The following is a 25,177-nucleotide window of genomic DNA, read 5'->3' on the forward strand; positions in this document are numbered from 1 at the left end:
ATTTCACCCAGTTAGACATTCAAGTAAGGAGCCAAAAACTGTCTTAAACCATTTAGCCACAAAATCTACCCAGTTAAGTGTTGAAGCAAAATAAACTCAGGAATGGAGAATCTGTGTAACCGACTGGTAATGAGCATTGAATCTAAATATGGGACCACTGTCAAACAACTCCAAGGATTATATATAGAGAACAGATTGTGCATGTTAAAACTGTAGAAAATTCAAAAATAAAATATAACGAACAAAAATCAGGAGGTTGCGGGGAGAAGAAGGAAGCACAGAGGTATGGCATTCTCTTTCATATCTGGGATTCCTAAGTCCAAAGCTATACAATTCATTTGCATTTCTTTTGATCTCACTGCAATTTCTTTCAGTAGACTCATGTAAATTAATTAAACATATTATATGATCCTATTTATATGAACTGTCCCTAATAGGCAAATCTATAAAGACAGAAGTAGATTAGTGGTTGCCTAGGGCTGAGGTGGAGAGGATAGATTGGGTAGAGATGGGACGTGACTACTAATGAGGATCAAGTTTCTCTCTGGGGCCATGAAAAAACTGATGTAGTTGGTGCAGTGGCATTCACACACCTGTAGTCCCAGCTACTCAGCCATGTCACAGTCGGGTACAGTGGTACACACCTGTAATCCCAGTGACTCAGGAGGCTGAGGCAGGAGGATCACGAGTTCAAAGCCAGCCTCAGTAAAAGCAAGGCACTAAGCAACTCAGTGAGACCCTGTCTCTAAATAAAATACAAAATAGGGCTAGAGATGTGGCTCAGTGGTTGAGTGCCTCTGAGTTCAATCCTCAGTACCTCCACCCCAAAAAAAAGAGGGGCCTGGGTTGTGGCTCAGTGGTATAGCACTTACCTAGCATGCATGAGGCACTGGGTTTGGCACCACATAAAAATAAAAACAAGTAAAATAAAGATATTGTGTCCATCTACAACATAAAAAGAAAAGAAAAACCCTGTCTCAAAATGAAATAAAATTGATGTGATAATGGTTACACAACTCTGTGAATATACTGACAGCCATTGAACTGTATACTTTAAAAGGATGAATTGTGTGGTATATGAATTTTATCTTGGTAAATCTGTTTATTTTTTGTTTTTAATATTGAAGATTGAATCCAGGGCCTGATACATGCTAAGCAAGAGCTCTACCACTGAGCCACACCCACACCCTTTTTAAAAATTTGAAACAGGGTCTCACTAAATTGCCTAAGCTGGCCTCATTCTTGTGATCCTCCTACTTCAGCCTCCCGACTTGCTGGGATTAGATGCTTGGCCTCAAAAAATCTGTTCTTTAAAATGGCACTACCATATGACCCAATTTTAGTAAAGGTATTTCTAACGAACCACAAACCTGTGTTTTATATAGAAAGACACATACAGAATGATGGTCTCCTAATGAAGTAACATACATAGAAGCAAATAGGCCAAGATATTAAACATAGTTAGGTCTAGGAGACAGAAATATGGATAATTGGTTTTTCTTCTTTTCCTTTTTTAATTTCCCCCAAATAAAATATATATAATATAAATAAATATAAATAAAAATAAAGAAATATATAAAATAAGTAAATATGATATATATATATCATATATATATATATATATAAATATTATATATATATATATATATATATATATAAAGATCATATATAGCCTGAGTTGTTGTCCCAACCCTCAACTTGACTATGATGACACTCTACATTCACATCCTCCACTTGTGAGTGCCCAGAGTTTAATCCTCAGGCCTCCTTCTCTTTTCTTACTCCCTGGGTGGCTTCATTCAGTCTCCTGGTTTTAAATAGTCCATGTAGACCTCTCTCCTACACATCCAGTTTTTTCTTAACGTCTCTAGTCGGATGTCCTAGGAAGCATCCCAAATTTAATGTGTCTAAAAATGGAACTCTAAATCCACCCCTTAAAAAAAAAGCTTTTAAATAACCACCCTGCCTCTCCCATGTCTCCCCATCTCAGTAAATGGCAACTCCATGTTTCTAGTTGCTCAGATCAAAAACCATGGAGTCATCCTCCACCCTCCCCTGACTGCACACCTGATGTGTCAGGAAATCTTGTCCATTTCACTTCCAAAATATATCAAGAATCTGACCACTTCTCCATACTTTCTCCACAACGACCCTGGTCCAAACCACAGCCGTTTCTGGCCTATATTATTAGCAAACCTCCTAACAGGTTTTCCTGCTTCTACATTTATCACTTTTCCTTCTATTCTCAACACGGAAGCCAGAGAGATCCCGTTCAACCACGCGGCCTTTAGTTACAAAATGGTCCCAATTAATCAGACCACTTCACAGTCACACCTTGGTTTGTCCCCTCCCACGGTGAACCTGGGCTGGCCTGCCTACACCTTGCCTTGGTCCATATATAAAGGTGGAAGTGATGCTGTTCCACTCCTGGTCTGGGCCTGAGAGACTGCAGCTCCCACTTTGCCTTCTTACCATGCTGCTCTGAGACGGCCATGTGAGGCAGCCAGTCCAGCCTCTCGGAGGAGGAGACACCCCATGGAGAAGAACCAAGGAGCCTCAGCCAACAGCCTGACCTGAGGCCATCAGCCTGGACACTTCAGCCCAAACGACCCAGGCCAAGGTGGCCACATGAGAGCAGAACCAGCAGAGGAACTGTCCTGCCAACCACAGAATCAAAGGAAATAATAAATAGTTGTTTTAAATCACCATATTTTGGGGCGATTTGTTATATAGCAATAGATCCCTGATACAGTCATAAATCAAATCATTTCACTTCTGTGCTCTGCACCACTAATGATCTCCCATGTCACTCATTTTTTTTTTCCTTTGGTACCAGAGATTAAACCCGGAAGCACTTAAGCACTGAGCCACATCCACAGCCCTTTTTATTTTTTATTTTGAGACAGGGTCTTGCTAAGTTGCTTAGGGCCTCACTAAGTTGCTGAGGCTGGCTTTGAACTTGTGATCCTCCTGCTTCAATCTCCTGAGCCTCTGGGATTACAGGCATGCACTGCCACACCTGGATTCACACACATTTGGAGCCATTCAATGTCATTATGCCTTGTATAAGGCCCTTCACAATCTGTGCCCTCTCTCCCTTACTACCATCTCCCCTGCCCTCACTGCCTCTCCTCCTCCCTGGCTCAGCCCACCGGCCACACTTCCTCAACCCTACCAGTCATGCTTTTTTCCTCAGGGCCTTTGCACCTGCTGTTCCTTTCCATAGTGGGTTCTTCCCCCCACCAATCCCATATCCTAATGACTCCTTCCTTAACATGCTTCTGGTTGCCACTGAAATGTCAATGTCACAGCGAGCGCTCCCTGACGCCTTGCCCCCCATCACTCTTGTCCCCTTTCCCTGCTCTGTTATTCTCCACAGAACCCATCTTCATCCCACATACTATTTACATATTTATTTTATTTTGTGCACATTTTTGCGTGTATTGTACAGTGCTGTCCCCCCAGTGCCTAGAAGCATGCCTAACAGGTGTTTGGACATACTTGACAGAAGAGTGAATGTTGCCAGGCAAGGTGGCACACACCTGTAATCCCAGCAGCTCAAGAGGCTGAGACAGGAGGATCACAAGTTCAAACCAGCCTCAGCAATAGCGAGGTACTAAGAAACTCAGTGAGACCCTGTCTCTAAAGAAAATACAAAATAGGGCTGGGGTGTGCCCCTGAGTCCAACTCCTGGTACCCCCCCCCCACCAAAAAAAAAAAAAGAGTGAGTGTTGCTGCTCCTCCTGATAGAGAACTGCTTTTCTACTACCTTGCTCTGCCCCTCGAGGTCTCTGACATGTCTATTTCCTCTGCCCAGGAGGCTGAGCCAGGGTTTGAAGGTGAGCACTTAACCTTCAGCTGACCTGGAGAGTGGTATGAAACTAGAGACCCATACCTGGTGGGCTTCCTGATCACATGACTGATATCGTTCCATGTGAGGTCAGACCTCAAAAGGACCCAGAGCACAGGGGGACAAGGTACCCCTGTAGCACTTGTCAGACTTTATTTTCCATAGATAGCCACTAAAATATTTCGAGTTCTGTATGCTTTTTCAGATCACCAATCTTCCCATAAAAATATGGAGTTGAGGGCTGGGGATGTGGCTCAAGCAGTAGCGCGCTCGCCTGGCATGTGTGCGGCCCGGGTTCGATCCTCAGCACCACATACAAACAAAGATGTTGTGTATGAGACAGGGTCTCACTAAGTTGCTGAGGCTGGCTTTGAACTTGTGATCCTCCTGCTTCAATCTCCTGAGCCTCTGGGATTACAGGCATGCACTGCCACACCTGGATTCACACACATTTGGAGCCATTCAATGTCATTATGCATACAAGGCCCTTCACAATCTGTGCCTAATTAACATAAATATTAAATAAATATTAAATATAAAATAAATATTAAAAATTCTCTCTCTCTCTCTCTCTCTCTTAAAAAAAAAAAAAATATGGAGTTCAAGCCAGGTTTGATGGTGCACACTTGTAATCCCAGCAACTTGGAGGCTGAGTCAGAAGGATCACATGTTCAAGGCTACCCTCAGCAACTTAGTGAGACCCTGTCTCAAAAAAAAAAGGGGGGGGGATGGGGAGGTAGCTCAGTGGTAAAGCACCCCTGGGTTCAATCCCCAGTACTAAAAAAAAAAAAAAAAAAAAAGATGGAGTCCATTTCCGTTTCCTTACTCTGTTAACCTTAGCAGAAAGTTGTGATTCAAGCAAAGAATAGAATACAATAAAAATGTCACTTTCAAGAGTGACTTTCCTGGGTAGGTCATATAAGGCAATATGGATTCACCTGGCTCTCTATCTCAGGATGCTAGTCCTTGGAATCTGGCCACCATGTTGTGAGGAAGCCCAGGCCACATGGAGAGGCCCAGGTTAGGCATTCCAGCCAACAGCTCCAGCTAAGTTCCCAGCAAGTAGCCAGCATCAACTGCCAGACATCTTCAGCCTTTGATGATCCAACCTAGACCCCCAACGTGCCTCACTAAGATCAAGTGGAAAAAAGGTGACATCCTCTCCTGCCCCCAGTTGAGCTTTGCCTAAACTAAACTTCTGTGATCAAAACAAATGTTTTGTTGATTTGAGCCATCAAGTTTTCTTACATAACAATAGTAATTAGAACAGGTTTGAAAGTTCATTTATCTCTTCAATGAAACCAAGTAGCTCTCATTTTATTGCTGAGAAAATTGAGGTTCAGCAAGGTCAAGATCTTGCTCTAGGTCACATGGTTAGCAAGTGAAGAAGCAGAAATGACATCCGGATCCTTCAGTCTCCTTATGAATGTTCCCTCCCTGTGCTTCAACTCTGATCACTCCATCTTAAACACACAGCCCACCAAAAGGGGGACTACCAATCAACATTCAGCCACATCCTCCAGCCACTAGGCCAGCAACAGTATGGAGCCCCTTCCTTGAGCTCAGTCCCTCCTTTAAGTGCAAACCCCTTCTCCTCTGAAGGGCGACAGCTCTGGGAAGAAGGCCAGGGAGAAAGGGTGTGAGCCAAGACCTGCTGCGCATGTGTCTGGATCCTAATTAACAGCCGGGAAGTCCATTTCCCTTGCCAAGAGGACTGGAAGGATAGAAGAGATGGAACCCTCCACACCTGCAGGTGAGCCACAGGGCCTGGGCTCCCCCAGGGAAGGCCCCAGACCAGACTTCATAATGCTCAGAAAACTTCATTTCCATGAAACATGACCCACAATGTAGTCCCTACTTTAGGAAATTTGGGAGCAGACACTGTGCCAGCAAAACCCCTCCTTCCCATGCAAGGCAGTTATAGCCACAAAAGTAGCCAGAGAAAAGCTGTATTCAGTTGTAGACAAACAAGTGAACATTCATCCCATGTCATTATCTGCATAATCTGATACACATATATGGGCACATGCATGCCCAGACATGTATACAAAACAGCACATGGAGACACACTCACACACACTGGGAACATATATGTGCACAAATCAAGGTAAATACATGCACATACTATATATAAATATACACATACTTGGCAATATATACACACAAGAGCACACGGGTACCCAGTTCTATCCACGAACTTGAATACATTCACACTTAGATGCATGCACACACTGGCGAACATGCCCACCCTCCCATGCACCCTTCCCAAGAAGGTCTTGGAGACTATTTCCCCAGATTGGCTTCTGCAGCAGAGACAGTGCGCAACCTTGGTTCCTACAATCTGAGAGGATGCATGGATTGGAAGGATGGACAGAAGGAAAGAAGGATGGAAGGAGGGAGATGGATAGGATGGAAGAATAGATGGACGGATGGATGAGTGGATAAATGGATGAATAGAAGAGGCTAGCATGACTCTTCCTATTTTGAAGGCTGACAAAAGCCAAATCGTCAGTCCCTTTTGGACACCCTCTATAATTCTGACTCTGGTAACCCTCCAAAACCTGATGACATTCATCATAATGGCCTGCAACCAATTTCTACCCATTGAAATTTTAGGGATGATGCCATGTCCTATAGACCTCAGACTCCTGCATCTAACTCATGTGTTGGGGCAGGTACTGGGGATTAAACCCAAGGGCACTCTATGTCTCCAGGCTTCTTTTTTTTTTTTTTTTGAGAAAGGGTCTCACTAACCTGCTGAGGCTGGCCTCAAATTTGTGATCCTCCTCTCTCACTGTTCCAAGTCACTGGGATTATAGGTATGCACCATCGTGCCAGGCTACATGTAGCTCTGTACCAACACCTCCAATGGGACGTCAACCTCCAACATAAACTCAGAATATACAAACCAAGCTATTGATCTTCCCCCAAAACCTGCTGCTCCAACTCACTTTCCTATCTCAGATAACAGCCTCTCCCTCCTTCCAGAGCAGTATTCCAGAACTCACCTGCAACTCTTCTTTCTCTCGTTCCCCACATCAAAATCATCAAGAATTAGGGGCCAGGGCTGGGGCTCATCGGTAGAGCGCTCCCCTAGCCTGGGAGAGGCCCTGGGATCGATACTCAGCACCACATAAAAAAATAAATAAATAAAATAAAGGTATTGTGTCCATCTACAACTAAAAAACAATATTTTAAAAAAATCATCAAGAATTGCTTGCCTTGTGGGCTGGGGATGTGGCTCAAGTGGTAGTGCACGCGCCTAGTGTGCGTGAGGTGCTGGGTTCAGTTCTCAGCACCACATAAATGTGAAATAAAGATACTGTGTCCACCTAAAAACTAAAGAAATAAATATTAAAAAAAAGAATTGCTTTGTATATGCAAGGCCAATAACAATAATAAAAAACTATCAGGAAATTCTGATAGCTCTACTGCAAAACATGCCACCATAACCCAACCCCTCTCACCCTCTCCATGGCTGCCACTCTGGCCCAAGTCCCATTGACTCTCACCTGCAGCATATCAATAGCCTCCTGACCTCCTCTCTGCTTCTGCCCTCATCCCTGACCCCAGTCTACTCTCAACAGAGTAGCCAGGGTGATTCTATTAAACAGAAGCTAAGGAGCTGGGGATAGAGCTCAGTTGGTAGAGTGCTTGCCTTGCATGCACAAGGCCCTGGGTTCAATCCCTAGCACCACCCAAAAAACAAACAAAACAGAAGCCAATAATAGAAAAAAAAAGAACAATTGAAAATTCCTGAAACCAAATGTTGGTTTTTCTAAAAGATTAGCAAAATTGACAAACTATTGTTAAGCTGACACATTAAAAAAAAAGAGAGAGAGAAAAAAAAAGTCATATTACAAAAAATCAAGAATGAGAGAGGGGGCTAGGGTTGTAGCTCAGTGGAAGAGTGCTTGCCTGGCACGTGTGAAGCAGTGAGTTCTATCCTCAAGCACTGCATAAAATAAATAAATAAAATAAAGGTATTGTGTCCATTTACAACCAAAAAAAAATTTTTTTAAACGAAAGAAGGGACGTAACTGCCGACCTTATAGAAATCAAAAGAATTATAAGGAAATATTATGAACAATTGTGTGCCAAGAAATCAGATTAATCTAGATTAAATATGCAAATTCTTAGAAAGATGCAAATTACTGAGACAGACTCAAGAAGAAATAGAAAATCTGAATTGACCTATAACAAGTAAATATTGAGTTCCTAATCAAAAAACTTTCCCCAAACAAAAGCCCAGAACCAGATGGCTTCACTGGTGAATTCTACCAAATGTTTAAAGATGAATTAACACAAATCCTTCATAAACTCTTCCAAAAAACAGAGAAGGAAGGGACACTTGCCAACTCATTCTGAGGCCATTACCCTGATACAAAAATCAGACAAAGAGACAGAAATATAGATGCAAATATATCTCCCAATAGCCCCATAGCCCTTGTTTAATGTAGATGCAAAAATCTTCAATAAAAGACTAATAATCCAGGTACAGCATCACATAAAAATAATTATGTTTTTGTTTCTGGGATTGTGGCTCAGCGGTAGAGCACTCACCTCGCACGTGTGAGACCCTGGGTTCGATCCTCAGCACCACATAAAAATAAATAAGCAAAATAAAGATATTGTGTCCATGTATAACTAAAAAAAATATTTTTAAAAAAAGTACACACCGTAACCAAGGGAAGAATATACCCCACATGGAATGCAAGGTTGGTTAAACATATATCAATGAATGTCCACAGGCCCAATGTGATATGGCCCCCATCAGTACTCACCTCCCTCTCTTCCCTCTCTTTCCACACTAACCACAGTTTCCTCCTTGCTGAGCACAGTGGCACAATGCTTGCCTAGCATGTGTAATGACCTAGGTCTGATCTCTAGCATGGCAAAAATAACAATAATAATCACCTTCTCTGCCAAGCATGTTGGTGCATGTCTGTAATCCCAGTAGCTCTGGAGGCTGAGACAGGAGGATTGTGAATTCAAAGCCAGCCCCAGCAACTTAGCAAGGTCCTAAGCAACTCAGCAAGACCCTATCTTTAAATAAAATATAAAAAAGGGTCTGGGGATGTAGCTCAGTGGTTAAGTATCCCTGGGTTCAATCCCTGGTACCAAAAATAAATAAATAAATCACCTTCTCAGTGAGCCCTTTCTGGCCACACTATATAAAATTTGGGCCCTCTCCCCCTAACATTCACCACTCCCTATTCCCTTCTCCACTCTATTTTTTTTTTTAATGTTTACTTATTTATTTATTTTTACGTGGTGCTGAGGATCCAACCAGGGCCTCACACCTGTGAGGCAAGCACTCTACCACTGAGCTACAGCCCCAAACCCCTCCACTCTACTTGTATCCTATGCATTTATCACCTGAAATATCATAAATTTTACTTACACATCTTGTTTATCTACTTCTCCCAACTAGAATGTACGTTCTGTAAGGACAAGAGATGTTTTGATCTATCGTATTCACTGCCAAATCTGCCGCCTTTCAATTAGGAAACCACTGAATCAACTCTCAATAAATGTCTATTGGATAAATAAATGCATGTAAATAGCATATCATTCAATCAGCCATGATTTGCCCCCACCTCCACGTGCCTGACATTATGCTCTGGGCTGGAGTGCTAAGAAAGAGCAGAACCAGACCTGGACCCTCCTAAAGCTCCCAGGTTGGGGTTGGGAGAGGGTCAGAGCCAAGGAACCGTGACACTACTAGGAAGATGGTGCTAAGGATAGGGGCAAAGGGTCAGGCAGGACTCCGGGAAGGCTCCATGAGAGATGGTGCTAGACCCTCAAAGGCCCAGGGCCATCTGGGCTTATGAAGAGGGGACTGGACTAGGGAACAAGGGAAGGAGGAAGCATGGGACATGTCCTGGGAATCAGGAGACAGGACTGCCCCAGAGGGAGAAGGCCACTAAGGTTGTCAAGATAGTTCATGAGGGACTTTGAAGGAGCTGGGCCTAATTTCAGAGGCACTAGGGAGCCATACAAGGCTTGGGGGCAGGGAAGGTCCATGGTTGTTAGAAAGCTCATCCTGGCCATGTGGGAGGAACAGATTGTGGTGGGTGAGCAGGAAGGGAAATAAACCAACAAGGTAGCTCCCGGGCAGACCTGGAGAAAGATCACAAGGCATGAGCCCAGGAAGGGGGCAGGGGGTGGGCAGGAGACAGTGGAACTGGCAGATGTTAAGGGCTTTATGAATGATGGCTGGTCGGGGGAGGAGCCGGAGCCTGAATCTCAAATCAGAAGATGTAGCTGGACAGCAAAGACACAGACAGAGCCACAGGGCAATGGAGGCTGGAGTCCTGGCCACAGGGCCTCAGTGGCACTGGGTATCCTGCAGATCGAGCAGCTTCCTGGTGCTAGAGGATGGGCGCCTTCTGGCCCTACCACCTTTCTGCCCCCTCAGCCCCTCACCCCTGGGCAGGGCTGGAGAAGAGTCTGTCCAGCTGGCTCCATCGGCCAAGACTCAATGTCATTTCTAGATGAGCCATCCAGCTCTGGACATGTGCCAGGCTACAGGGTGGGGGACAGCTGTGTCCCCAATACACAGCCAAGGAGCAAATTCTCAGAACCAACCAAGACAGAGGCAGAAGCAGAGCTGGCAGGGGGTCCGTAGCTCCAGCTGGCTGATCAGGGACAGGCCTTTGACGGGCCCTCCATCTGCCTGGGCCTCAGTCTGTGAGGTCAGACCCCCTCCGCTCCCACCAGTCAAAACTGATGGTGCCGGGGGCTCTTTCCCTCCCCACCCCAGTCAATAAGCATGAAGGCATTTATTAGTGCCCACTGTACCAGGCTCAGTTTCTTTCCCTGACTCTCCACGGCTGCTCCTGGCCACAGGGTACAGCTGGAAAGGCCACACTTGCACCAAGGAATTGGGCGATGCCAAAGTCAATGCCAAAGGCCCTCCCACACACACACAAACAAGAAATAAAAATGTGACCCGAAGCCCATTGTCTGGGCATATGCCACACAGAGGGCACTGACAGCAAATGATCAGTAATCCTTGGCCATTTCTGCTCCTCCTTCCTTGCCTATTCAGCCTTGGAGGGGCTGAATCATGGGGACGAGGGACAGAAGATGGAACAAGGAACAAGACAGAAGACTGCAGCTCCCCCTCTACCCGGTGTAATTTTCTGGGCCTGGACAGCATTGAATTTGGAAGTAGAGCCCAAGTTGTGATATAAATGGAACCAGTCCATGACTGATTAGAAATACGAGGAGACCTTGTCGCAGATGAGAAATTCACCCAAGCTGGTGAGAAATCACTAACGCCATTGTTAACTCACTATCCGAGTCCAGCGTATTCAATGAACTTGGTGCACAAGTGCAAGGGCTCAGCGTCTAGCTGCCTGCCCCAGGTTCATGATCCGACATCTACAGGGAATGTGACTATGGGTCCTTGACCAGACCTCCCCCGGCCCCTCCCTCTTAAGGATGCTCCTAGGGCCTCAGAACTCTGATCAAAGGTCCATGTGCTCCCCTGCCCTCCCCAACCTGCTGTCCTACCTCACCTTAGGGATGTCACTGCCCAGCCCCTCGGGGGCCAGCCTGCCTCATCTCCTGTGATCTTCTCCACCCTCTCACCACCAGAACAGCCCCACTCAGAAATCTTAATTTTAGGATCCCACTCTGACCCAAACCTTCTCTTTTCCTGGACCCCCTGTACTAAAATGAACAGAGATAAATGAACATTTCCATAGTGAGCTCCTGTGATACTCATAATGAGCTCCCTGTCTGGGCTGGGGACCCCTGGGTCCATAGACAGAACCCAGGGCTTGGCACTGGGGGAGAGGAAGAAAGCCTGGTTGCAGCTGAACTGGTGCCATCTTCCCACAATCAGTGGTCCCTTCCTACAACAGGCAAGGCTAGGGCTGCAGGGAGCCAGGGACTCTGATACACACAGAGATCCCAGGGATCTGGTCCCTGCCCTTTGGGCTCCCTGTCTGTGGTTACAGCCCCACACAACTGAGTCCCAGATGGAACTCAAACCCAGGCTAAGCCCAAGCAAGAACCATGAATTCTGATGTGAGGGTAGGACAGATGGAGGAGGCTTTTGGAGAAAGTGACCTTTAAGTTGGCTCATGCAGAAAAAAAGGATTTGGGGATACGCTGAAGAGGGAATAGTGCCTTTAGTGAAAGGAATAGACACAAGATGATTAGGGACTTGGAAAACCTGCTGTCATCATGATCCTCACCCTTCAAGTAGGTCCACAATGGTTGTGACCAACCCCGACCTCCCTTTCCTCATCCGTAACCTGAAGAGAATCACCCTCTATCTCCTTGGGCTCACAACATGTCCCGGGAACAGATGTGTCCCACTATCTCAAATCAAATCATCCAACAGAAACTCACAACCCCAGAGCCCACTAGCCTTCAGTTCAAATGCCAGTTTTGCCCCTTCCTAGCTGGGCAACTCATGGTAAGCCTCCGTTGACTCATCTGTAAAATGGGGATAACAAGACCTACCTGGAAAGAGAAAGATTTGGCAGTGTGCCCCCACGCCCATAGGAGCTCCCCACCCACCTCCCAGGGACCCTCACTTACATAGGAGGCCAGGAGGGTGGTTGGGGCCAGGACAAGAGCCAGGTAGAGGCAAGGGGCTGTGGCAAGCAGGCTGGAGGCACAGATGAGGGGTTCGGCCCTTGGATTGACTTTCTTATACCTCCTCGCAGCCTCTGCCCCCAGGATGACACCAACAATACCAGTCACAACGGTCAGTGTTCCAAAGATCAGGCTGACAGGAAAGAGCAGAAAGGGCTTAGTTAGCACTTCATCCTGCCTTACGCCCCAGTCTAGCTGCGTGGCCCAGATGCATGACCCTGCACCAAAAGGGAGTGGGGGCTATGGGTCCTTGACCAGATCTCCCCCTTACCCTCTTTCCTAAATGATGCTCCTAGGGCCTCAGGACCCTGATCAAAGATCCAGGTGCTCCCCTGCCCTCCCCTACCTGCTGTCCTGTCTCCCCCTGGGGATGCCTCTGGCCATTTGGATGATCTGCCCAACACTCCAGCACCTTAGATCCCAGTGTGCTTCATGTCCAGCGAGCTTCTCTACCCTCTTACCACCCAAAAAAGGCCCCACTCAGAAATCTTAATTCTGTAGTCTCACTGTATCCCAAACCTTTCTCTGGTCCCAGTGTTAGAGGAATGGCGATAAGTGTATGTTCTGTATTAAGCTCCTATGGCACGCCCAGCCCTTATGGACATACACACATTCCCTCCTTGACGCCACCCTCCCACTCACCATCTGAACACCCATCAAGCAGCCCCTTCTGACTACATTGACTTTCCCTCCTACTCCTGGATCTACGTCCACTCCAGTTGCCCCCCCCACCCCCATACATCCCAACTATGGAGACCTGCCCCTTCACAGTAATGCCCATAGAGACCCCCAGAGGGTGCTTCCTAAAACACAGATTGACTGTACTCTGCCTGCCTCCGGCTAGAAATTCCCCACCTACAAGACGGTCCCAACTCCATGCGGCATATGCTATCCTTCCTGGTCTGACTCCAGCCCACTTGGACCAAAGGTGCAATTCTGTTTCCCTCTTCCTCCAAACTGGTTGCCATCTGCACCCCCACTCTGCACCTGGTACTTTCATTCCTTCATCTAGAACACCCTTCACCAGAGTGAACTCCTATTCAGCCTTCAAGACCCATCACAAATGCCCCCTCTTTGGGGATGCCTTTCCCCCGTTCCCTTGCTGATTCCTTCACCGTCAGTTCCCATCACACTTTCACTTTCTGTATCTCTGTTCCAAGATCTTTTCCAGGAATTCCTCGCCTGTGAATTCCCGGAGAAGAGCGACAAGGTTCGGTTTACTTCCTTGACTCCATGCTGGAAGCACAAAGACTAGAAGACAAGAAACATCCATTGAGCAAAGGAACTCACTGATTTCCTGCCAGAATTCTAAGGAGAACAATGAAGAAGGCAGGGCTGAGAAAGGTCAAGGCCAAGATTACCCAGCTAATAAACATCAGAGCCAGGAGTTGAGTATCCATCTTCACCCTCCTGCTCCAGTCAAACCACATTTTTCTTTTTTTTTTTTTTTTTTTTTTTTTTTGGTACCAGAAAATTAAACCCAGGGATGCTAGAGAGCCACATTTTCAGTCCTTTTAATTTTGTTTTTGGTGCTGGGGATCGAACCCAGGGTCTTGTGCATGCAAGGCAAGCACTCTACCAACTGAACTATATCCCCTGGCCCTCCAGCCCTTTTTTGTATTTTACTTAGAGACAGGGTCTCACTGAGTTGCTTAGGTCCTCGCTAAGTTTCCTGAGGCTGGCTTTGAACTTGCGATTCTCCTGCCTCAGTCTCCTGAGCTGCTGGGATTATAGGCATACCACCACCATGCCTGTCAAGACACTTTTTAAAGGAGCTCAAAGTCATAGCTGAGCAAGACATGGGGTTACACACCTATCATTCTCTGCTACTTGGGGGGCTGAGGCAGGAGGATTGCAAGTTCAAGACCAGTCTCAGCAAATGTGCAAGATCCCGCTTCAAAATAAAAAGATCGGGGGTGTAGCTCAGTGGTAGAGCACCCCTAGGTTCAATCCCCAGTATGCCTCCAACACCCAAAAAAGGCACAGCTGAGACTGTGAGCAGCATGAACTCTTGGAAACCCAAATCTAGCCAGGATCTTTCTAGCCCCTTGGGGTTCTCTGCTGTCCTCTTATGCAAGTCTCTGGCCAGCACCAATGGCCCTAGGGGACTGGCCCCTGCTGACCTGTGTAGCTTCCCTTCTCATCTCCCTCCCTCACATTGCACAAATGACTGAGAATTCTCTAAACTCACTCTATTCTTCCTGGCTTCCCTGCCTTGGCCCACACTGCTCCCTTGGCCTAGAGCTCTGTTGTCCCTACCTCCCTTTCTCCCCCTGGCCACATCTCCTTCCCACATCCAAACAATTCCAGAATTGTGTGGGATGGCCAAGGGCCCTGTTATTACTCCAGATCTGCCACCAGGATGCAAGAATGTGATCTGTGTATGAGGACCACAAAAGTACCTCCCCCCTACACATATTCTGTGAAATGCCCCTCCACAGGCTGAGGATTATCCCCATCCCCTCTGGGTAAGGGAGACAGTATGGCGCCCATAGAGGGCAGGAACTTGCCTGAGGTCACACAGCCTCTCAAGGCAGAGCCAGTGTCCCCCAACCTTCTGCCTGCCGGATAGAAGCATGTGTGTTCCTGGAACAGCTTAAAGATCCTCGCCAAAACTTCCCAGGCTCGGAAGCTTAGCAGAGCTCTGGCTCAGCCAAGTCAAGTGACCCCCAAATCCCGGATGAATGTCACCCACGTCTTGAGTCCTGCTCTGAGCCGGCCTCTGTGGGTTCCCAATACCTCTGAGAAACTTGGGACTGATTATTCAAACAGGCAGTGTGGCCAGGGCCCTCCATTAGCCCTTGAGCAAGAGAAGCAACCAAAGCACATGCCCCAGCCACCAAGCCCTGCCACACACACAAGACCTTCCCAGGATCATAGATTCTCAGAGCCAAGTTCTACGCAGCCCTGGCAAGCAGCTGTCCAAGTTCCACTTACACACCGCCCCCAGGGATTGGAAACTCAGTGCCTCCCCCTGCAGCCCCTGCCACTGGACCACTTCAGCTCTGAATGTTGGAAGTTCTCCCTGTGGCAAGCCAGAATCTTACATCCTGAAGCTTCCTGCACCAAAAAAAGGTGCATTAACATCTGAGGTCTGTATAGACCCCAGCACAAGGACCTTCTGCCCACTCTAGTAGTCTGAATGATAGCCTCCTAAAACGTCCTAATTTCCAAAACATTCTATGGAAAAGTACATTTGGCAGAGGCTGGAGCTCCAAGGAAGGACACAGAGCCATGAGGAATTCTAAGCAATGAGCGGGGCAGGATCCAAGAGAAAACAGGGCCACAAGGAGACAGAAAAGCATCAGCCAGAGAAGAGGAGGAGAAGGTAAGACTGAGGGTGTCAAGGAGGAGGAATCCTTGGAGAATGGGCTCAGAGGTGGTGGGGACAGGAGAGGAGCCCAGCAGAGTAGGAGGGATGGCCAGGCAGGAAGGTGAGAGGGTATCCCCTGAGGACAGAGTATGGATGGCCCTTCCCACTCTACCAATAGCTTTCCCAGGGGTTTGGGTGTCACAAATGAGCCAGAGAATGAACAAAGACACAGGTGAAATCCCTAAGTCAGAGTTGTAATGAGGCCTTCTACTGCCTCAATTTGCAATCCATATAATGGGGTGACCTCAGAGAAAATCCTTGAGGCCCCTCGGGAGGGTGGTTGCCCAAGACTCCCCACAAAAGCCTCATTCCCCTCCCTGCAGGTGCCTTCAGGAGTCCCACAGCAGCCCCTAGAGGAGGAAGACAGAGATTTCAGCCCAGAAAGGACAAGGGAGCTACCTAGGACAAACAGGGTAGCAGAGCTGATCCCACAGAGTGAGACCCAAGCCTCCTCCCTGCCAGCTAGTCCCCAAGCCCTCCCCTCTTCACCTTGTGCCCAGAAAGACCGAGTCTGGGGGCTCACACCCTCCTGAGAACCTCCCCAGCAAGATTGTCCTGAGTTGGGCCGAGTGTCCCAGCCCCCAGAGGCCCCTCACCTGTCCTGGCTGCTTCCTGGTTCCTGGAAATCAGGAACCTGCCACCCGTGGATCACACGGGCCTCAAACAGAAACTTGGGGGCCCAGAAGCCCAGGGCTCCAGTCACAAAAGCCATGGATGTCACTCCGAGGGTCGACCACACAAAACTCCAGCTGCAAGAGAAGTAACCTGACTGAAGTTGGGAGAGGGCTGGGGCCAAAAGGGCCTCTCTACTCCACGCACCCCCCCAGCCCAGGTATGCAGGCCCTGGCTTCCAGATTCTTCCCAGAAGCACTCTGTGCTCTCGCCTCCCCAACATTCCTGAGCCTCCCTGCTCAGCCCCCTCCACACCCTTGGCTCATGCCGTTTCTTCCCCTCCTCTGCAGATCACAACTCCTGAGAGGCCCCAGCCCAACATCACATTCTCCAGGACAGCTGCCCCCGCCTGCCCCCTTTCTCCTTGGAGTCCCCTCAATGGGTCTCATGGCTCTAGAATGAAGAGAGTTGACGTTACAGTGGATCCTGAGGCCTGCCACTGCAGTGGGCTCTCCTTTGCCTCCCCCAAGGTGCCTGGGAGAGAGGCAGATGCGTCCCCATGCATCTGGGAGAGATGAGCAATGAGCTCCCAGCAGCCCCGAGGAGCGGGCAGGCCTGGAGAAAGAGATCCATTGAATCAACCAGGAAAGTGAGGCTCCGAGTCTCAGGTTCACTCGGAGTAGCAACAGAGGCAAGGCTGGACCTGGTGCCTCCTGTCCACCGTCCAGCCCCATTTTAGCGTGGGGAGGCCATGAGGGCTGAGTCCCGAGTGATGAAGGGGCATCTCAGTAGGTAAGTGGAGCTCAGAGGAGGAGGAGGCTTTACAACCAGGAGGGCCAAAGGGAGGGAGGGAGGCTGGGGCAGACAGACAGGGTTTTTGTGGCTTGCAGCAGGCAACAGGGACACTCACTTTCTTCCCAGGTATCTGACGTCCTCACACCAGCTACTCCTCAGGGTCCCCACAGCCTTCTCCCCCTGCTTCTCAGCTGCTCCTCGAGGAGGGTCTGGAACCAGCAGGATAAGCAGGATCAAGGCGACAGCCTCCAAGCAGGGCATGATCTGGGGACAGGGGGGTGGGTCCAGGAAGCTCAGAGCTACATACTACCATGACCCAGAAGGCCTGAAGAGGGCCAGCCACAGTGCCTGAACTCTGGGGACCAGATCCTGGGTCCTAGGTCCTGGTTATACACAAAGCTGGACATACCACACTGCTCCTTACCCCTTACCTCCAAGAGGATAGCTTCTCTGGGGAATAGGGTCCCCTTAGGACCTGATTAATGTCCATCTGTTCAGTGCAGATGCTACTTTACTTGGAGTCAGTGGGTCTGAGATGGTTGAAAATGGGAGCTCTGAGACTGGGCACAGTGGCACACATCTGTAATCCCAGCTTCTTAGGAGGCCGGGGCAGGGGGATTGCAAGTCGAAGGTCAGCCTCAGTAATTTAGTGAGACTGTCTCAAAAAAAGTTTTTAAAAGGGCTGGGGATACAGCTCAGTGGTAGAAAACTTGCCTAGCATGTGCAAGGTCCTGGGTTTAAACCCTAGCACTGCAAAAAAAAAGAATAAAGGGAGGAAAGAAAGAAGAAAGGGAAGGAGGGAAGAAGGAAGGGAGAAAGGAGGGAGGAAGGAAAGAAATGGGAACCCTCACCACTGAGTATTTGCTTCCTCAAGGACCTTCCTGCCCACACAGGTATCTCTCTACCTGACTCAGACCATGAGGAGATTCTTATTCAAGCCAAGTCAGACCAGCTTCCTTGAAGCCCACCCATCCCGGCTGCCTTCCATGGCGTCACATGCCAACTCAGCAGAGCCCTTCATGCAGAACCAAGCCCCCAGCTCCTTCCACCACTGAGTTCCTGCCCCTTCGGACAGATCCATATCCTTTTCCAAGATGGAGCTTGGCTGCAACCCAACAGGGCCTATCAGGCATGTTCTCAGATACTGTGCCTCCACGACCTGAGCAACCAGTCATTGAGGGCCTACTATGTGCCTGGCCCTGGACTCGCCAAGGAACTTTCCAATCCTTGTCCCAAAATAATCCTCAAGATTCTCCAGGTAGTATTCCCTCCCCCGCTTCTTTTCAGATAGGCAAACGGGGGCTTCAAAGAGAGTGGCAACTTGCCTGAGGTCACACAGCAAGTAAACTGAGCAGCTGGGACTTGAACCCAAGGTTATGACTTCCACAGCCCACGTTCCACATGATGCCCCAAGCATCCAAAGCTGCCGACGTCTGACACTCCCCCCATGGCGCCGGGTACTGTGCCAAGTGGCTAAGGCCATGGAAGGCTGGAAAGTCCCTGCCCACCCTGGGGGAAAGTAGAGGGAAGGAAAGGAAACCGGACTCACTCGAAGGGCCCAGCGCCAGTTGCCTGTTAGCTCCGCCACAGCCGACCCCAGCACATAGCCCAGACCACTGCAACGGAGGGGGCAGGGGAGATGGGAAGTGAGGTAGGGGACAGGCTCCAAGGCCAGCCTGAACCAGGGTGACCCCCACTGGCAGGTTCTAAGCCCTTTCCCCGAAAAATGTGAGCCACGTGAGGCCCAGATGTCCGCTGCCCTTGCTCAGGTCACCAGTGACCTCTGGCTCCTGGCCCACCCCCCAGTGCCACTCTCTCCCCATATGAGGACACACACACCCCACCCCCAACCCTCATGCCCAAGGCTCAGCTCTGCTTGAGTCAGGCAAGTTCAGGAAACCTGGGTCACAGCTCAGGGGCCTGACAGCAAATTCCACTCTTCCCCCCCACCCGAGGATGGGGACAGGGTGTGGCCCAAACACACTTCCTCACCTCTCTGTCCAAGGCCAGCCCCTCTCTGAGCAGTCATAGGGCTTTTCCTAATCATGCTAACCCACGGGGTATGTCCTTATCATCTCCAATCCTTCCCACAGCCCCATCAATTGGTGTTACTGCCCCCTTAGAGATGAGAAAACTGAGACTCAGAGAAGTGAAGTGACATGGTGAGGAATGGGCAGCCCTGGGATTCCAATCCCAGTCCCCCTGGTTTGGCCTCTCCTATCTCCAGCCCAGCCCCTGTTCTGACTCCTTCGGGCCTCAGGTTACCTCCTGGGGAAGTGGACCCAGGGGTGATACCAACCTTCCCACAGGGATGAAGATGTAGAAGATGGCCAGCACGCGGGTCCTCTGGTCCTTCACGAAGAGGTCACCCAAGACTGTGGGTGCGATGGTGGAGTAGCTGGCTGTGCCTGTGCCCACGACTCCTCGGGACAGGAAGAAGAGCCAGGAATACTGGGCGAGTCAGGCACAGGACCAAGGTGAGTTCCAGAAACCGTCCACGGGGTAAGGGACCTCATGACATAAATCCAAAGGGGAAGGGTACCAGGGCGACAGGAACCTCACTTTCCACAGCCCTGCCCTGCACCCTCAAGTTCCCAAAATGACACATGTGCCCCCTGCTGGTGCCTACAGCCACCACCTGCCCCACACCCAGGGGAGCCCTTCTCCTGGGTCTCTTTTCTAACCAGGTCATTTCCCCAAGGCAGTGACTGTTACCCCCACCCCCACCTCCAGCAGAGCTGGGCGGAAGTGAAGCAGAGGGTGACAGAGGAAGGTGCAAAGGAGGAAGCCTCCTGTTGGGAAAGTCTACCCAGCTGTGCCCTACCTCCTCTCCCAGCCCTGCCACTACAGTCCCTGAGTCAGACGGGGCCAGGGACAGAATGACTTGTCTCACCCTCCCCCCTCCTCTGATGGGGCTGTGTCAGGACGCAGAGGGGGAAGGAAGGTCCCCAAGGGCCTGGGCAGGGGTACAGGCACCTACCTTAGGAGAGATGAAGGAGCTGGAAAGGCCAGCCCCTGACCAGAGCAGAATCCCGAAGCTTAGCGTGGCTTTGCGACTGTGGCGGTCACCCAGGTAGCCAAACACGGGTGCAGAAAGCAGCAGGCAGCCAATGAAGACTGGAGGAGACATACAAGGGACAGCTTGGATCCCTGCCCCACAACGGCGGGTGGGCAGTTGGCCCACAAGCTGGCATCTTGGCAGGGGGCCCGGGGCATGAAAAGAAAAAGATAAGGTGAATCTTACAATCCCTGTCTAACAGGCAACCCATCATCCAGAGCCTGTGGCACCAGGCCTGAGCCAAATCTCAGTTCTGCCATTTGCTGGCCTTGAGGCCTCTCTGGGCATCACCACAACCTTGCAGAAGCAGACACAGCCCTCCCAGGCTCTGTAAGGGGAGAGGAGAAGGGAATGTGGAACCCCCACCCCCAACGTGGAATGGATGCTAGTTTCCCCGTATTTACAAGAACATGTGACCTCTATCAGTATTGGGACTGATCTGATTTGTCACTTGTACACCTGCTGCTAGCAGGAGGAAAGTGAGGTCAGCCTGGGCCCTGTTTCAATCAGCAGATAAGGACGGCTTTGAATGAGCACACTGACTATAAACCAGTGACGATTCCCAGAGGCTGAGAAAGAAAGAGTGTGCTTTCCTAAGTAGGTACAATATTCCCCAGAAACTGACAATTGTGTCTTTGTGTGTGTATGTGTGTGTGTGTGTGTGTGTGTGTGTGTGTGAGACCACCCTACCCCCACCGTTCTGAGATTGAACCCAGGCTTTTTTAAATTGTTTTATTTTGAGACAGAGTGTCACTAAGTCACTGAAGTTGACTTTGAACTTGTGATCCTCCTTCCTCAGTCCCCTGAATTACAGGTGTGTGCCACCTGTATCATTAATGAATGTGTTTGCTCTTCTGGGAGGACAAGGAAACTGCCCTGATTCCCTGATTTTGCTTGGCTGTGTACCACATGGCTAAGTGAACACATGCTTCTGTATCTTAAATAAAATCGCCTCCACCTTTGGAAGATGGTGAATCCCTGCCTCCAAGCTGGAAGAGCTGGCAGGTAGACAAAAGGAGGTTTGGACACTCTCCTTCACTCAGTCTCAACATTCAAGAGCCTTAGGCTTTGGAGGGCAGTGCCCAGCACTTAGGTCTCTATTCCCTGAACACAGATGATTGACCTTTCCTTTGCCCAATGAATATTCAGATTCTTCCCAGCTCATGTTCCACCCCTCCCACTCTGCCCTGACCCGCTCTAGTACTGGGTTAAGCCGCATGCAATTGTGGAATTTAGGCCAGTTTTGACCTACAAAACTGGCAATTTAATATGGTTCAACCTAATACTCCACAGAGAGTGATCTTTGGTGTCAAAGGCATTTAATATTTTAATACTACTGCCAAACTAGGGTTCTGAAAAGTCTATATCAATTTACACTAACATAGAAGTATAGCCAGCATCCTTGCTGACACTTGATATGACGGATCATTTTATATTTGTACATCTAAAGTAAAACAAATGGTATCTCCCTGATTTTCTAATCTGCATTGTCCTTATTCCTGAGGAGGTCAAGCAATGAATGGTTCCTATGTTTACATCCTCTGCCATTTTCCTGTTGAGCTGTTGTTTGTATTTAACATAATTTGGAAAAAATTTCCCCCAGTCGTTTATATTAGGTTTTAAGGATTGAAAATGCAAGCTCTAGGCTGGGATGGTGACCATTACCTGTAGTCCCAGCTACTCAAGCGGCTGAGGTGGGAGAATCACTTGAGCCCACCAGTTCGATACCAGCCTAGGCAAAATAATGTTACCCCAAGACCCCTTCTCAAAAAAAAAAAAAATTAGCCAGGCATGGTAGCACATGTCTATAATCCCAGCTAATCAGGAGGCTGAGGAAGAAGGATCTCAAGTTTGAGACTAGCCTCTACAAGTAAGTAAGGCCCTCTGAAACTTAGCCAGGCAGGCCCTGTCTCAAAACTAGGAATGTGGTTTAGTGGTTCAGCACCCTGGATTCAATCAACTGTACCAGAATAAACAAATAAATGATAAGTAAATAAAAACAAGTTCTAGAACTAGATCATTTGGGTCCAAATACTGGTCCACCACTGTCTAGCTATTCAAATCTTGGTAAGATCCCTTATCATTCCCTGTTCCCCTTTCATCAACCGCTCTACAGTAGTAGTACTTCCTCTATAAGGTTATTGAAAGGATTAAATAAATAAAGCACATAAAAAAATACCTGAGTGGCTTTATGTAAATGCCCAATAAGTGTTACCTATAATTATTGCTAATTGCATAGTTTCATTTGCTATCACATGGAAGTCTTTAGCTAGGATGGAGACAAATTTATCAGTCTTCCTCTGGTGGGGGAAGGTTGTTCCTTGTCTCGTTTATGCATCTCTTCTTTACCAGAAGTTGATCGAAATATCTCACCAAATCTTTTAGTGCTTTCGTGGGGTTTGGGGCAGGGATCATTTGCAGGATATAAATGTCTTCAATCTGCAGGTACTCTGAATGTCTGCAAGTACTCTTCCCAAGGACAAGACTGGTCCTCATTCCTGGCATCTCCAAATTCAAATCATTCCTGTTCTAAGGTGGGAGGAATTAATGATGGAGTCTAGAATCATATTCCCTGGATTGAATCCCAGCTTTGGCAAGACCCATAGCCTCTCTAAGCCTCAGTTTCATCATCTGCTTAACAGGCATAATAAAAACAATACCGTCCCGTGGTATTGTTGTGAAGGTTAAATGAGTTTGTATTTAAAAGACTTGGTGGAGCTGGGCTATAACTCAGTAGAGAAAGCTTATTTAGCATGCACAAGGCTCTGGGTTTAATACCTAGCACCAAAAGCATACAAAACATTTGTAATAGTGCCTGGCATGTGGTAAGGGCCAAGTTCGTGTTAGTTGGGTTGTTTATTTGTTTGTTTTGTTTTGTTTGTCTGGATTGAACCCAGGGGCACTTTACCACTGAGCTACATCCCCAGTCCTTTTTGTTTTTTGAGACAAGATCTCACTAAGTTGCTTAGGGCCTTGCTAAATTGCTGAGACTGACCTCAAACTTGCAATCCTCCTGCCTCAGCCTCCTGAGTTGCTGGGATTATAGGTGTGTGCCACAGCACCCAGCTCAGGGTTAGTTTTAAATATTTTGAATGAACTATATCCAGTAGCTTCTCTGTCCCACAGGAGGTGGAGGGGACCTGACCACTGCCTTCCCCACCTCCCTCCCCACTCACTCATAGCTCCATCAAGCTCTCTCTTAGCCATCTGTCTGTACTTCTCTGCAGTTGGAGACAGACAGCAAGGCAGGTTTTAGGGACATTGCTGGTGACCTAGAGAGGTAAAGAGACTTACCTGAGACCACCAAAAACCCAGCCTGAACATCAGAACTCCAAGCCCACTGCCCTTTCCACACACCTATTTGGGCTGCTTCTGCAAAGAGGGTCTTTTCCTTCAACCATTCACACACATACACACACCTCCCTCCACGGCACCTCCCCTATCAGAGACCTTGTAGTAATAATCCTGATCCCCACAGTAAGAATCAGAGAAGGGGGCTGGGATTGTGGCTCAGCGGTAGAGCGCTCACCTCTCACTTGCGAGGCCCTGGGTTCGATCCTCAGCACCACATAAAAATAAATAAATAAAATAAAGGTTAAAAAAAAAAAAGAATCAGAGAAGGGAAATGTTGATTCAACAGCCATTATCTGTTGAATCAAAAAGGTTGTGGGTTGGGGCTGGAGATATAGCTTAGTTGGTAGAGTGCTTGCCTCACATGCCAAGGCCCTGGGTTCAATTCCCAGCACCACCAGAAAAAAAAAAAAAAAGTTTGTGAGTGTCAAGCCAAGAAGGTCTCACTTTGCTAAGATATAACTAGAAGGTCAGCATCTGCTGCCCACCTCTCATCCCCAAGAATTAGGGACAATTGGTAGAGATCCCTAATCTTCAGTGTGGCCTCACATAACTCTGAAAGAAGCTTATAGAACAATGTATTCTCACACATTTTCAGTTGGCATTTCAAACATTTCTAAAAATATTGTTTTAATTGTCGATATACCTTTATTTTATTTATTTACTTATATGAAGTGCTGAGAATCGAACCCAGTACCTCACACATGCTAGGCAAGCGCTCTACCACTAAGCTACAACACCAGCCCCCATTTCAAAATTTTTATCATAAGTTTTATCATTTGTTGCAGAGGATGTGATTTCCAAAATTCCTGTGTACAGTTGACCCTCTGTATCCACAAGTCCCATATTCTTAGATTCAAAAAAAAAAAAAACAGGGGTCAAAAATGTTTGAAAAAATTAATTGGGTCTGCACTAAACACATACAGACTTTTTCTCCTCAGTATTCCCTAAATAATGAAATATAACAATTATTTACTTAGCATTTACATTGTGTTCGGTATTATAAAAGTAATCTAGAGATGATTTAAAGCATACGGGAGGATGTACATAGATAGGTTCTCTGCAAATACTACACCATTTTATATAAGGGACTTGAGCATCTATGAATTTGGATATCCACAGGGGGTCCTGGAACCAATCCCTTGCAGATACCAAAGAACAACTGTGTTTTTTTTTAAACTTTATTTTCATTCAAACCCTCACAGCTACAGATAGAGTTCATTCAGTTGACAGCATTTGTTCCCCATAAAGCCCAAGTGGTAAAGCCAGCCCTCCCTGCCAAAGCAATCCCACAAATCTCACTGATTGTGAGAAAAAATGCTGGCTTCATTCTTTCAATCGAAATAAATGTGTTGACACCCATCCCTGAAACCACTTTCTCACTTCGGAATTCTAATTTGTAGATAAATAGCAGACAGTCACGCACAGCAGGCTGGCTAGGTAAGAGGCTTGGCTCGCTGCCATGGGCGTGTGGCCTGGTGGAAAGATCCCCAATGTGTTTCTATTGATGCTCACTCTGTTA

The 25,177-nt window shown here is 47.9% G+C and overlaps 1 protein-coding gene across 6 annotated transcripts in view; it reads right to left on the minus strand.

Moving 5' to 3' along the window:
* The window catches only part of Spns3 (SPNS lysolipid transporter 3, sphingosine-1-phosphate (putative)), a 48,093-nt gene that overhangs the window by 17,300 nt on the left and 5,616 nt on the right, over positions 1-25,177 (minus strand). For 4 of the 6 annotated variants that reach the window (XM_027922629.2, XM_027922627.2, XM_027922628.2 and 1 more), the window contains 6 exons: positions 20,227-20,363; positions 19,546-19,697; positions 18,796-18,862; positions 17,362-17,510; positions 16,436-16,588; positions 12,410-12,599 (listed from right to left, as the gene is read on the minus strand). In XM_027922629.2, coding sequence (XP_027778430.2) covers positions 12,410-12,599; positions 16,436-16,588; positions 17,362-17,510; positions 18,796-18,862; positions 19,546-19,697; positions 20,227-20,363 — 848 coding nt within the window. Of the gene's footprint in view, positions 1-12,409; positions 12,600-16,435; positions 16,589-17,361; positions 17,511-18,795; positions 18,863-19,545; positions 19,698-20,226; positions 20,364-23,480; positions 23,522-23,833; positions 23,863-25,177 lie in introns of those variants that run through there. The other 2 variants (XM_071603177.1, XM_027922630.2) reach the window with 2 other exon arrangements.

The sequence above is a fragment of the Marmota flaviventris genome, chromosome 17 (genome assembly GCF_047511675.1).
Source record: "Marmota flaviventris isolate mMarFla1 chromosome 17, mMarFla1.hap1, whole genome shotgun sequence".
Taxonomy (NCBI): Eukaryota; Metazoa; Chordata; class Mammalia; order Rodentia; family Sciuridae; genus Marmota; species Marmota flaviventris.